This window comes from Pelmatolapia mariae, linkage group LG9 (assembly GCF_036321145.2).
Source record: "Pelmatolapia mariae isolate MD_Pm_ZW linkage group LG9, Pm_UMD_F_2, whole genome shotgun sequence".
Taxonomy (NCBI): Eukaryota; Metazoa; Chordata; class Actinopteri; order Cichliformes; family Cichlidae; genus Pelmatolapia; species Pelmatolapia mariae.
In genome coordinates, this window is record NC_086235.1 from 24881054 (window position 1) to 24896297 (window position 15244).

Here is a 15244-nt window from a genome sequence, read left to right on the forward strand (position 1 = left end):
CCCTTTTATTGGCTTTCTGAGGTCTGATTGCACAGACTGTGTGTAGTCTGCACAGCCGTCACCTTCAGGTTGCTGTGTGTTCCTGCTCGTACGTGTCTGCCTATATTTATCTGTGTGTGTGCCTTTGTAGACGTGCAGCAGCACAGGCAGCAAAGAAGCCTGCTATAGTGATCTGCCGTTAAAATCTGCTTTTGGGCAGCAGGTGTGCATGCGTGTGAGTGTGTGCGCATATAAGTGTGTGTGTGTGTGTGTGTCTGGTCCCAGATTTAAAGGAGGAAGCCGGTGTCAGAGCTGAGAGATGGATCCCTCCTCAGGGATCCGATAAATAAGGAAAAAATATCTTTGAAAAAGGGAAACACAGCTGTTTCCAAAGGAGAAGGCAAAATATCGGTGGCTTTGCATTCCACAGCCACAAGGTAGAGGGCCAGCTCGCCCCGTGATGATGTTTGGGACTCTATTTTCACTCTCCACGTGAACACCTCCCTTTTTTTTCTTCCTCTCCACACATCTTCTCTTCCATTATGTCGCTCCCTCCTCACCCCTCTCTCACTCTCTTCCCTCCACTCTGTCTGTCATAAAGACAGTCGGACCGCAGTGTGATTCCCTTTGGAAGGTCCACGGTGACCACAATGCATTTCAGCGGCTTAGAGGCAGAGCACATGATCCACTGATAAATCAGTCTGGGCCGGCTTCAATACTCCCCCCCGGGCCGACTTACATGTAAGACCTACTGCTTGTTTTACACCCAGGCACGGCTCCAAAAACAGCGACGGTAACAGGATACCTGGATATTCAAAAAGCAGGTGGGCCTTGAGGAAAATCGGTAGAAAAATAATCAAGGTTTCTAATAAAAGGTCTGTCGACGGTGTCAGCAGAGCGTTGCAGAATGAAAGTGTAGAACGCACCGGCCTTCTCCACTTTATCTGAGCTCGCAGAGAACGTTTAGAAACTCACTCACAACTCGAAACAGTCTTTTATAATTTCAGTGATACTCGCCGAGAACTTCCTTTAACACACATGGATAAATGTGCAACACACTGCTACGAATACGAGAGTGATCAATGCTTCTGTCACCGCAAACAGCTGTAGAAAAAAAATACATAAGTGAAAACTGAAGAGAGCGAAATGTTACAGGAATAATCAACACTGCAGTGATTAAAGAAGGAAATTAGCATACTCGATTATGCTCTTTTTTTAATTTTAATTACAGATTACATACTAATCACGTGTTTTCATCTCGCTGTTGGAATAAATGATTTTAGAAGCAAAATCATTAGCAGGGTGTGCACGCACACAGAGAGTAGAAAACCACCCAAAATGAGTCCACATGGAAGGATGTTTCGTGGCCTAAACGAATCATTAAAGCACTGGGTGGAAGTGCAATACCTCAAAAGGAAACCACACGCTGTTAGCCTCAGAAATCTGATTAAAGTGCAGTGCGGTGTAATAGCTCGCGCTGTCACTGACTGCTCAGTGTGCAAAGATAGAAGCAACTGTTCGGCACAAATGTTTCGGTGTTTTCAAGACTCCGTGACATCCACAAGGGGAAAAGCTTACTGCTTCAAACAGGATATCAATTAAATGTTAGCATCATTTTAGAAAAAAGTTATTTATTATATTTTTTAACAAGCTTTTGCCTTCATTCTTAAGGTGGTTTTGAGTGTTTTGAAAACCCAAATAAAAAGCATTATTAGTATTATTATACAGCGCAGTTGTGTAGTATAACTGTCACACTAACACAGATCTATTGTCTGAAGTTTGGAGGAAACATGGTGCCGCTTTTAATAAAAGTATCCAGATTGAGGGAAATTCTGGACTCTCGACTTGTACGGGCAGGAGCAGAAACGCCACATAAGCTACAGTGTTTAAAATATGTGAAATAAGACAGCGAGTCACGAAGTCTGACTATCTGAATGACTGTCAACACTTTCCCCAGCTTCCCACTGGCCACTTTAAATTATCTCATAATTTCACAGTGGTGCACGAATGCAACATTTACTGCAGTTATGGGAATTATCTAAAGGTTCATATCCTTCATGTTCCAAGAGATATCTCTGTAGCACAACACTAAGCTGAGACGTTCTGCCTCTATGCAGCTGGTTTTTCTTTTATTTGGATGTGAAATACAGATAACAGGGAGAGAGGAATGCGTCATCAAAGACATGGGCTGGACACACGTCACGTAACCTGGATGAAGGGAGATCTGAGCATATTATTCGCAAAAAACAAATAAGCAAACAAAAAAACAAAAAACAAATGGGAGACTTCCTCTTCCAAAAGGATTCATACTGGACATTTAAACATTGAGATAAGGTCTCCAGGAGACTGGCTGCTCAGATATGTGGAAAGTGTCAGTACGGGGGGAAGCACTGGGCAGAGTTTCCCTTGCACATCCTTAGTGATAAGAACCTTTAATCCAAACTGCCTCGTGGCAAGGGGAATGGATACATTTTTTCTATGAGTGGCCTCACTTAGGATTTAAACCTCTGGCCTAATCTGTTTGGTGGCACATATGTAATGCCTTATAAATTTGGAGCGTTTAGGATTTAAAGACATCATTTTACTTTTTTCTTTTCTAAAATGTTTTTGTAACTGATTGTAGAAAAAGATTAAACGCATCTTTCTTTGCTGTTTTTTCTTCTTCCTCACCTGACCGACCTTTGTCATTCTTGTTCTCCAGAGATGCCTCGATTAAGAAATTTTAGATTTAAATCAAAAATGTTGTGCACAGCATATCGAGAGCACTTATTGCTTACCTTCCTCCTTTGCACTCTTTTTTTCTCATCTCACTCTTCCTCCCCGTCCCAATTCATCTCTCCTGTCTCTGACTGTTTTCCTGTCAGTATCGTGTTTAGAAAGTCAGCCCGTGGGTCAGCCTAGGGCTCGTAAATTTGTCAGCAGCGGCGCTGCAGAAAGGGGAGGCTACTTGCTCAGAAGGGTCAAGAGCACTGGTGGTCATATGGGGCCTTTTTCTCACTGCGGACTCGTGGTTGTTGTTTCAGGCACGTCCTCTTTTGAGAGACACCCAGCCTGGGAACAGGCGACGGGCAGCAGTATGTGATGAAGACATCTTGTGTGATGAAGTTCGAGTTCCAAGTTGTCTAAAGGGTACATTCAAATACTCTCTGTTTACCAGAGCAGACACTCACGGTGTCTGTCTGTATTTGTGTACTTGTAAAGACTTGCGTGGCTACATTCATGTCGCGACCCCTGACCCTAACCCTGAAGAACGGACTCCACCCCGACACACTCATCATTGTTGTTGAGAGACAACAACGTTTCTAAATGTTCACACACAAACATATGCACATACACAAGAAAATAAACCTATTTTCTAATGTTTTAACAGGGATATAGGTGCTCCGTGCTATAAATAGAAACACATAAAGGCGTGTAGGAACAGTTTGTCGATTACAGAGGACTTTGCTGGACTTAAAGAGGACTGCTAAAGCACTGCACTCTATTCTAAAACAAACAAACAAAAGAAGAGACCGTGAGCATCAGCAAAACACAAAAAAAATATCTTAAAAGGTGCTAAACTTCTTGTTAACGTGTCCATGTAACAACAACATTTAAAGAGACTGGTGTTAATGGAAAAACATCATGGAGAAACCACAGCTTCCTGCACACCAACAGCAAAACCTGCTAGGCACGGTGGAGGTAGCCTCACAGATTGGTGCTATTTTTTTTTAATGTCTGAACAAATCAGTATCAAGATAAAAGAAGAAAATAATTATAATTATTATTTATTTTGTAAAGTCCATTCAGTGACTTTTGACATATTTTTGACTGGACTAAACTGGTTTGGGCTGGAAATGATGCCAGTGTGTCTTAAAATCTTAAAATGATAAAAACCATCCAAAATGTACACGTGCAAACACTAAGACATGATAGGTCCATAATTTGTTGGACAAAGATGCAATTTCTGTAGTCTCTGTACACCATCACAGTCGAGCTGGTCAAGTGTATTGCCTCTTTTTAAGAATGTACGAGGTCTGATGCTGATCTGGACACACTCAAAGTTTTTGCCTCCTCTCTGATATGTTATTTTTTTTCCAACCTAATGATGGCGTCCTTCACTTGCACTGACATCTCTTTTGTCCTCATTTTTAAAATATCAGTGAAAAGCAATTTATTGTGGAATAAATGGGCAACAATGAATGCATTTATGCACTCTTTATAATGGTGCTAGCCTGCGAGCAGCCTGTGGGTGTCCCTTTCTTCTTTTTGTTCCTTTCTGTGTTCCCACTATTTTAATTGATCGGAGATACATCCTTGCTTCCGGTGGATTCACAGAAGAATGTGACACCAGGAACGTTTACCGTCACCATTTACGCCATTCCCGTCAGCCAGGAATGAGTCTCTCTGACGGGGTAAATGATGCCGTCATTATGATAATGATGGAGATTACTGGGCACAAAAGGACATGCTGAGTTGAGATTTCAGCAGGAAAAAACCAACCAACCAGTTCTTACTACACACAAGTGCATGTGTAGATGTGAACTATATTGGTGAGGGCCTGATTTAAGGAGGGAAGATTGACTAATTTGATAGAATTAAATGTTTTACATTATTTTTGAGCTGAAGGCGCAGCTGTGGTCTTTGTCTTTGGATGCCATTTCTTCCCCTTCTCCTTTTATTTTATTTGTAGCTACAAACTTGGGGAAATGCATAAATCAAAACAAAGTGAAACGTGTTCTTGCATCTTCACCTCTTTCTTTTGTCCGTCTCTTTCATGTTCGCACTCTTCAGACATACAAACTCAGCCTTACACAAGCACAAAACCCTGATTCCTGGTTAATGATCTCCTCCTTGTAGACACTTAAACGTGACACAAAGCCTGACAGTTTTAAAGCCCCTCTCGGGAGAGCGATGCAGGAGTTAAAAAATGTGCACAAAAAAAAAGGCAGGAGGCAACGAAAGTGATTGTGTTTTCTCTCCGGGGTTTTAAATACAGCATTCTTCTCGCATCGCAAACCCCATGAGATACCACGAAACTGTTGAAAAGTGACACGCAAAGACAGATAGATGTGGAGAGGAATCGCAGATGTGAGAGATGCGAGCGGAGCTTGGCGTCACTTTCTTTTAAGCACAGCAGAGCAAACAGAACAAATTCCTCCATGCCTGCAGGCAGAGGTGATAAATAGGAGCAGCGAGTCCTAATCAGATGTTCCGCCGGGGTTATCGGCTCATTTCGATAGATCGTTACCAGCAGGGAGTGCGCTGCACCTCACCTCCTTATCTCGTCACACTCCGTCATCCCACGCCTCTATCGCTCCGAAGTGGAATGCCCAATGAAGACATGAAAATGGATGGGAGGCAGAGGGGAAAGGAGGAACATGGGAAGAGGTGTAAGGGAGCCCCAAATCTCAGCTGCCATCTCTTCAAGCCTGAGAGTTATGCCGTGAGAGGGAGCGATATTATCGAGGGGTGGAGGAGTGTGTGTGAGATTGTGTGTGTACATCCTCTTACCAAGCACAATACAGTCAGGAGACGCACTCATCAGCACTGTAATGTGCACAAATGTTCTCCTAGGACGTTCAACAGAGTTGTCCTGTAACACTCCATCTTTTTATGACAGCCTTCTTTTTTTTATGAAGCCTGACTGGAAAAGACATAATCTCGTTAACCAGACATGTTTCCCCCATCAACCCTGTTTGTTTCTTGAGGCAGCTGTGTGTTTTGCCAGAGCGCTCAACAACCAACTCAATCCAAACATGAGAAAAAGGAAGCGCGCTGAAACCCTGAAACTCAATAAGCAGAATTATTTGTATATCTTGGGCCATTCTTGAACATCATCGCAAGTTCAAGTGAATTTGTTGCGGCAGTGAAATATCTGATACTGTAAACAGATGAAAACAAACACAGAGGTTTGTACTATGTAATTTTTCTCACCGTTGAAGGAAGGCCTTCACTGCCAAGTTTATGTTTCAGAAAAGAGCTTTTATTCCACTCTAGCATATCTTGAATTCCTCGCTTAACTTCTGGCTAATACTGTTTACGGGGTTCTCAAAGTTGAAGAAAAGTGATGGGTGGTCCTCTGTTCTGGTCCCTTTGGCTTTGCAGGAAGTGTTTCAAGACAATTTAGTGAAAATTTTCCAAAGCTACAGTCCTTGCCTTAAACAATCGACTCTTTGATCGAAGCCAGCTAATTATTTGATCATGCTGGAGCTCTGGGACACGTACTGCTGCAGAGGAAGTGGCTTACCTGGGCTTAGGCACTGAGAAACGCAGCCAGGCATCATAAGACAAGGAAAACAGGCATTTAATAAGGGCACTTCATTTGAGAATAAGCCCAGGGCTGTCTGAACCCGGCTAATCTCCCAAAAACCCACTTCTTAAAGCTTTCTGCCTTGTTTGCCTTTAAAGTGTGGGAGGTAGGTAGGTTGAACGCTTGGCTGTTTGCTTAGTGACAGCTCAGGTATAGCCATGCAATGAGGTGTGCAGAGACTGAAAGGACAGGGAAAAAGAGAAAATGAGGGTAGAAGCGATGACAGACAGGTGGGAGAAAGCATAAAACAATTTCATTACATTTGAGCTTCGAGGGAAAGACGTGCAGTTTCGCTTTCTGGACACCGGGAAAAATGCCAAGTTTAAATGCAACCAAGATTAAATCAAGATGTCATGTTTGTTTGTTTGTTTTCAGACCTCCTCCAGAGAGTGTTAGAGATGTAGTCTACCAAAAGCTGCATGTGTTTTTTCCAAGATGAAGATCTGATGTGTACTTTTTTCTAAGTTCTGCTACACCGATGAGCAGTCTGTGCATCGAAATACCAACTCTCCACATTACATATAAAAAAATCTATCTGAACCCTGATAAAAATATAAGTTGGACAATTTATTACTCAGATTTTAGGATTAAATCCCATCCCTCTTTCAAGGTTATGGGCAGCTCTCATCTTTGATTGTGGGTTTTCTAGATAAGCTGTTGTTTCAACTAGAATGAACAGACTGCACTATTAAGCCTGCTTATTCTCAATTACATCGTGTATAGAATGGATCGGTGAGCATAAATGTGTCAAAGGTAAGTGTAGATACAAACAAGAAGTATTAAGGGCAGATTATTAAGAGGCGGTTTCAACTGCACTTTAGCCAGACGGTGAAAAATCTTCCCCCGAGACGCACACATAATCCTCTGTGCTCCCAAATCTAACCACAAAAATCAGATTTGTGATCTGCTTGACGAAGCAGCCCGTGACTAAATGTAAATGAACCTTATCTGGATGCACTGTATCCTGAGAAAACAAGAGCAAATTGGGCCTTAGAAGAAAAAGTAGCAACGAGGACAGGTTTCATCTCACCTCCAAAGCATCAGAGGGTATTTAGAACTCTAGAAAAAGTCAAACAAGGTTCAAAATCCCTGTGGGGGTTTTCCAGGATTATTATGGGACCTTCCCTTCGGTGCCTCCCAGCAGACAAACAGAAGCCCTGCAAAGCTATGCCAAGCTTTAGAGAGACCTCCGCACCTGCCTGCCTGTCTGTCTGTCGGCCACAAACACATCACAGTTAAATGCAGATGACACAGGAACAACATTTGTCGTTCCTGCTCGGCGACCCATGAAACCAAAGGCGTTTCTGTGCATCTCTCATTCGCCATAACCACCAGGAAACAGCCTAACCGCTAAAAATCAAACCTGATAGGAATAGCAAATTTTCCCCTGCTGACTATTATAACCGTCACTGCGGCTTTGGGTATTTGCTCAGCAATATGTCACCGCTCATTAATTGAGTGAGCAATGACCTCTTGTATTTGTTTTCCACTGGAATGCAGCTTTACCAATACTGGTCACTTACTCCACAGTATACTACCTTGTGAGAGATTTACAGAGGAGTCCAGTAGGTCATCTTTTCCCCCCCCCACTAAATATTAATAGTTCTAATAGTTCACTGCAAATGTGAATGTGAAAACATAACTTTGTACACTAAAGGATGAACTTCTTTATAGTTCTTGCCGGTAAAGGATTAGAAGCACTTGTTTTCACACGTGAAACAAGTGCTTCTAACAACCCCCGACTCCTGTTGTTCAGAGCGACCATCACCTGTGGACCTCGCTGTGCATCAGGACGTGTCCAGAGCTGCAGAGTGTCGCACAGGGTGAGTCACACGGCACACAGTGTCGCTTCACTCCACCCCAGTGGAAAAGCAGAACGTCCACAAGGCAAACAGTGATGAACGCGCTCCTCTAGGAATGAAGATGAAAAAGCAGCTGGAAAATGTGCTTCTGCTTCCTCCTTCCCCCCCAATTTAAAGTTTTCCACATCTTTTTTTCTTCTTCTTTTTTTTTCAGTGGGTCATTCTGAACAAGTGATGAAGGCATGGGAGAATGGACGACCAAACACAAAGTGTACATGAATCACGCAGAGGTGGGGGTGTGAGGAGGCATATGGTTTGCAGAGAGCGCATTTGAGACCGAATGTAACGCTGGGGCTCTTAAATCTGTCTGTGCCCCCGGGAGAATACACTCTGAGAATGAGACATCTATCTGTGCTGCTGCCACGGTTGGCTGTGAAAGCCATCAGCTCAGACTCAAGTTTAAATCACTGTCATTGTTTTGTTTGCTATGGGGCGCTTTCACCTCTGTGATTCGTACATCTGCACACATGGCTGGTTTCAAAACAGGTGAATCCACTTTGAAAACCACGTGACCCGTGTAAACCACATGTCATCTTCTTTAATTTGACTGATGATCTTGCTACAGTGTGTTTCACTTAACAATATTTGTCAGATGAAGGAGCTCGGCTGAACCCGAGTCTGTTAATCTGTCATTTTCAAATCCTTTCAGACAGATTGTTTGACTTCTCCGCTTTTCTTTCTCTCATTAATCTTGATTCCAATTTGTAGTTTTACTCAGGCCACACATGATATCCAGATTTCTGGGGCTACTTTTGAAATACACACACATAAGGACCACCCAGAAGTGTTTCTTTCTACTATAGTTTTCTAAAAGAGAATCCACCACACAAATGGCTCCAATCGACCAAAAAAACCCCAAAAAAGACACATTAAAAACTAATCGGATGGCGACGACACACGGTAGTCGTGCAAGGCCTTATTTGCAAAGCAGATGGAAAGCCTTGGCCTGTCCAACATTAATTACAATCACATTCAGGGAGGAAGCCATCCCTCCTCCAGGGCGGTTAGGACTCTGTGTACGGCTGGAGGAGATGGCAACCTAATCCCCTGGTCACCGCAGAAATCTGAGGGAATCGTCAAAGGATGGACAGGACATGATTAATCAAAGTGGAGAGCCAGATGTGCAACAACACGGGCGTATAAACCGAACACTCGCACAGCAAAGGAACACCAAAGCCACAGACACACAAACACCATTGCATTCCCCCCACAGAAGCCAACAAGAGGGGCTCCGATATATGAGACCAAAACGACGGCCTCCTCCTGTCTGAATATCTGGTTTTCATCACTACAAAATTGCAACACCAATCCTCAGAGGTACAATAAGTAGAGAATAGTGCTCTACCTCAGTCACTCCAACCTAATTCACTTCTTCGTTTGCGGTATTGAGTGACTGTTAAATGGTTTGGAAAGGTGAGGGGTAAAAAATATTTACAGGAATATTTGTTTTAAGAAAAGTTTGAGTGAGAGGGGGGGGGTGAAGCCATAAGACTACATTCCTCAGCAGTGATATGTTCCCACTGCTCTCCTAGCCAGATCATGACAATGCACCGAGTCCTCCCCCCCCCCCCAAAAAAAAAGAAAAAAGAAAGAAAAAGACAATCAATCTGGATTTAAGCCTCCTTCTCCTTCTCCACCAGCGCCTGACTCTGGCAGCGCGTCTGTTTATCTTGAGGCGCTCTGTTTAGAGTCTCCCAGTAAACACTACAGCTCCTAATGGAAGGAAGGGCTTTGAGCTTTTATGTCCTAAACTCGTTATGATTAAAGTGTTCCTCTTTATCATCACTCGAGCTAATTAAAGACAAAGCTGCTTGGGAAACACAAACAACGCGACGCGATTTACGCACAGTAACCGCAACTCGCTGTAACGGAGGTCAACGGCAAGAATAGCCTTATATATATATATATATATATATATATACATATGTGTGTGTTTGTGTGTGTGTGTGTGTGTGTGTACACGCCAGCGGTGGTGGTTGATGGTTTGCTGAGAATACGAGGTTTATTTTTCCCGAGAAGACATAAATCATGGCGTAGATTGCACAGCAAGACTTGACCACAGAATTTCGGTCCTATAAATGAGCTGAGGAGGGCGAATTTACGCGGAGGGAGAGGACGTGTAACAATAAATTACTCAGAAACAATACGAACCTCGTCAGTTTTTCCTCAAACCGCACAGTAGATGAGTTAGTTATTTGCTCTCCCTGTGGTTTGCACAATGGGTTCGTTCATTATCCGGCGCTAAAAGTGCGTATCTGTGTGTCTGCTTTGTGTGTCGCGCTGTGTTGAGAGCTGTAACCCCAGAGTTTAAAGTAGATGAGATAAAAAGAGCCAAGTTATGACCCTTTATTTTATATTTTACTTTTTTAGCATTAAATTCCGATAAAGTTTTGTTATTTTGTCTAATTATCCTCCGGTCTGCTCAGGCACTCTCGTTTCACTTGCTTGTATAAAACACCTGTTCGGTCTCGTATAAAATAGACCCAACACAATCGCAATTACGCACAGAGAAAAAAAAAATCACAGATGAAAAAGTTTTGTTCTGTTTCAATAACTTACCTAAATTAACGAAGCTCATCACCATGTCTGCATCATTTAGAAAGGCAGTTTCTTGATATGTGGCCAGGGGAGGGCTCTGGGTCGTCCGCATGGCCTGATATCGCTCCAACCTGCTTTCCACTTGGCTCTTCTCCTCGCTGGATATAGTGTTGTATAAGTCCAGCATGAAAAGCGGAGCGGAGTTGTACTTTCCGTTTGACAAATGCGGTCTCGGTCTGTGGGGCAGCCCCAGGATGGACAGGATCTCCTTCTGCATCTCCCTCTTCTCGTGCGTCCTCAGCCGCCGGTGGGTGAAACCTGCTTGAACCTCGTTATTTCCATCCAGTGAATAATTACTCCCCGCGACTGTGAACATGCAGTAATAAGCGCTCCACCACAATCCGACCAAGGCAAGCCAGCGGATGGTCATGGTGTTGTCCCGCAGTGGCTCTCCGGAGTTCCAAGAGTGGCTGGCTTGGAGATTCAGTCGCCTATCCGAAAGTAAAAATGCGCGTAATGGTAACCAAAGTCCGTCCGAGCGCGTTGTGATCTGTGGCAACCAAAGATCAAAAGCAAAAAAAGAATCGTGTATCAAGCCATTTAAAAGACTCGCTAAAGCAAAATGCGCATAATAGTATCGGCCCAGCTTTCATTTCTGATCGCCGTAGCGCGCTTGGCTCCTTCAGGATAAAGTGCACCATGTGAAACTTAATTCTGAGCGCTCCAGTAAGTCGGTCAACAGACACCGTCTGATGTCACATTTACCAGAAGAAGAAGAACAATTCCTCTGACAGAAGCCATGTTACTTACAGCGGATATATCTAGTCGCCTGGATTTATGGCTTTTCCAAAGCTGCGCACTGGGTCCTTAAACTGTTCGAAGCGCTCTCAGCGACAGTCACCTACTCCCACAGGCGGAGTGTCAGAGTCTAACAGGAATCAGCAGGTTGCAGTCCATAATATGCGTGCGCACGGACGTGTTCAGCGCTTTAACCGCCCACTCTGTGCGCTCTCAGCCAGAGGTGGAGCTCTTTTTAGGCTGAAAACACGACCTAACATCGTATTTCCAGATTTTATTTACAGCCTGTTTGTTTTAATAAAGCTGTCAGGTTTGTGAAGCACGAGATGCGCTCGTTATTTTACACTTTCCGTGTCAGGACTTGACGGAAACTCTGCTTCTGCGTCATACTTCTACGTGTAATAAATAAGACTGCTGGGGTCGATCTCACACTTCTGATCGGAGCACACCATACTCTAAAATGATCTGTTTTTAACGAGGTTTGAAGAGTTGCGATGCGGGAGCTTGAATCAGTAAATGTGCCAAAGCAGGGGTCACACATTTACACGTTGTCCTGTTGAGGCACGACCCCTGACGATGGAGTCTGAAACAGCAAGTAAAGCGCTCACAGCAGCTACAAGCGAGAAGAGCCCGCACCTTCTTGTTACCGCCGCTGGAAATAACGCGAACAAATTGCGCAATGGGTAATTTGGCCGAGATGACCCTTGGAAAACAAAGTCCTGACGTAAGAATTTTAACTTTTTTTCTTTTGCTTCTTTGTACAGTCTGCGGTCGTACATTCATTTCAAACTAAAACAATAAAGTAAATATTTAGTTCCCAGTCTCAGCTTCGAGTGGGTTTACAGCAAAATAGAAGTATCTGCGTGGCAGACACGGGATTTTTAAACAGCACAGAGTCCAGAGTTAAAGGGTTCAGAAATATTTGCATGAATAAACACAGATTTAATGAACATCTGAATATTTAACACTGGCTGTGCAAACCCACACACTTCCCCGCAGCTGGATCTAAATGGACTGGTTCTTATATTGCGCTTTTCTACTCTGAGCACTCTTCTCGTCGCTCATACTTACCTCATTCACCCATTCACACCCATCCATTCCCAATCTATGCTCTTTCTTTCAAAGGGCTTTTTATCTAACATTCACAGGCATTCAAACGTGCTCCAGTTCTGTATTTACTTCACATGCATGGTCAGCTCCCTGCTCCTCATAGGACAGGAACTTAATGATATCTCTCACTCAGCTCTGTAGGCTCTTTTGTAAACGAAATGATGATGAAACAACAGCTGCCCACGGTCACAGCTAAGAGTTTGTTCTTAGAGGTGAACCTTTGCAATTTAACCCCCCTGAAATTCAAGTCAAAATTCAAATCAAAAGTGTTCAAAGACAGAGTATTTGTTGTGATTTGAACGATATTGGTCACTAATTACTTAAAAATATTTTTAAGTGCCATACTATACACAAATACACTCACCTGTTCTCTATTATTTAAGTTTTTGTAAATAATAGTAGGTATGATTCTTTTCTGGCACATTATTTCACTTCCTCACTTCAGATGAATCGATAAAGCAATTTTAAAACTTTGCGAATTAAAGTCATACATTTAAACCCTATAAAATATAGTGCTTAACATAATACCTTAGCCACCTATGTCTCCTATATGTGTCACAAATGCACTGCAATGTGCTGCTGTAGTGTTTAGTGCTTTTATAGTCTCTAATATTCCATTGAAAATAGCATGGACCTCATGCATTTGGATGTACTAAAAAAAAATTAAAAAAAAAATCTCACATGCTATTTTAGTGTACTAAATAATACGTTGCTGTGGTATTTCAGACCCGGCCTAACAGAACTCGGCTAAACGTGCTCCAGAAACGGAAAAGGAATTCTCTAAAATTCTTATTCCCCCTTCTTCTGTCTTTTCCTGCCCTCTCTCCATTCCCCCTAACCTGTGTTATGTCTTCCTGGTCCCTTCAGTCTGTGATGGACCGGGTGATAAGGTCCAAAGGTGTCCATATCGTTCTGAGTCTCTGCTACTGCTGCTGCCAGAGCTTATCTAATCTGTATGTGAAGAGTGAGATCCAGCATCAAAGCTACACATACCACCACCACACAAACAGACACATACACTCACACATCTACTGCTGGGGAGCTTCCAGACTAAATACCACACCATCAATCCCATACAGCTGAAAGAAAACCTAACATTGGGGAAGGGCGTGTGTTTTTCAAATGTCATTGTCTATATTGTCTATTGTCTATTCACTCTACACAGTTCTCCTGATTTGAAATAGTTGAAAACATTTATCCCGCCTACTCAACATGAAAATAATCCAGAAAGACTTGTCACACATAAAATTATGTGTTTTGAAATGCAAACTGATCCATCTCTGAAATAACAGAAGCAGGGCTAAAGATGCTGTGCTGCGCTGACGGAGAACCAGCTGTCCCGCGGACGTCATTTATCAGCTTTTTTCAGTTTTTCTTGGAATCCAAGATCCCATTTATTTGAGCTGGAGCTAAGTCCTGATTTATAACACAGGCTGTGGGTTAAGCCAAGTTTGAGCACACACAGACACACATAAAAGTAACCCTTTCACTGGGAAGGATTTTGTGAATGGTGACTTTTTTCCTTCCAGCTTTTTTAAAAGATGCTTTTTTGGCTTGAGCGCTAAACAGAGAAACAGGGAACAAGTCAGGATAAAAGCATGAAAGGAAAGGGTTCATTTTTGAGTATGAATCAGCCGATGGCAACACCATAAATCCATGATTTAAAGTCTTTATGGACCATTAATTTTAGGCATGTGTCTCAATAAACAAACACTACCTTGCTCCCCAAAAACAATTCAGAGCTCTTCTTGCCTTTCGTAGAGCTTTCATAGCAACCAGCATAACAAGCCGCACAGGCACACATTTTCTTTAAAATAATATGAAAAGATATCCCTCGACGTAGCCTGTTGTGTGTGTGTGAGGGTGTGTGTGCGCATTCCCCGAGGCAGCGCAGGTGATATGTGTGCATGCTGGGTGAATTGGAAGCAGAGGGAGGAGGAAACATTAAACAGAAGTTCTGTGTCCTGTCATCACACTGTCTAGACAGGACACCTCCTAGACCTAATGAGGTCTTTGTCTGTCTGTCTCTATTTTACTCTCGCACACACACGCACATACACATCTATATACTCCTTTAAATCTTCCCATGAGACATTTTTATTTAAGAGGTCACTGAGGAGTTCACACAAACTTTCATGCAGAGAGAACCAAGTTGTTTTTTTTTCCTCAAGAATCTCCAACATGCTAAATTAAGGGGAAGTATGCGCCAAAGCCACAGGAATGCTTCCACCTGGCACAGACCTGATAATAAGCGCTAAATTTTCTGCAGTAATTGTATTGCTACAGTTGCTAAATCACACACGCACCCACACACATGCAAGCAGACACCTTAACCCAGTTATCAAGTGTTTCTTCAGTCGAAGGAGCAACTGCGAGCTCCTGCAGGTTTGCTGCTTTCGACATCTTGTTAGTCTTTTGAGTTGGAGTGGTTTTGTGGTCACATGACTCTCCAGCAGTGGCACAAACAGTAAAGATGATCTGCATGCTAAAAGACCTGTTCCTAATTCCTAAGAGGCGTCTGCCACTTTCAATTCAATTTTATTTATAAAACGCCAAATCACAACAACAGTCCCCTCAAGGCACTTTATATTGTAAGGTAGACCCTACAATAATACATATTAAGAAAAAACAATGAAAGTGAGATTTCCCCCACACAATTTCCCCC

General features: G+C 42.9%; 1 protein-coding gene across 2 annotated transcripts in view; it reads right to left on the bottom strand.

Moving 5' to 3' along the window:
- Window positions 1-11582, bottom strand: part of bmp6 (bone morphogenetic protein 6) — a 48223-nt gene extending 36641 nt beyond the window's left edge. Inside the window, exons 1-2 of one of the 2 annotated variants that reach the window (XM_063483919.1) lie at window positions 11482-11578; window positions 10693-11221 (exon numbers count right to left, since the gene is read on the bottom strand). In XM_063483919.1, coding sequence (XP_063339989.1) covers window positions 10693-11101 — 409 coding nt within the window. In that variant the 5' untranslated portion in view covers window positions 11102-11221; window positions 11482-11578. Of the gene's footprint in view, window positions 1-10692 lie in introns of both variants that reach the window. The other variant, XM_063483918.1, reaches the window with a different exon arrangement.
- Window positions 11583-15244: the final 3662 nt, after the last annotated feature.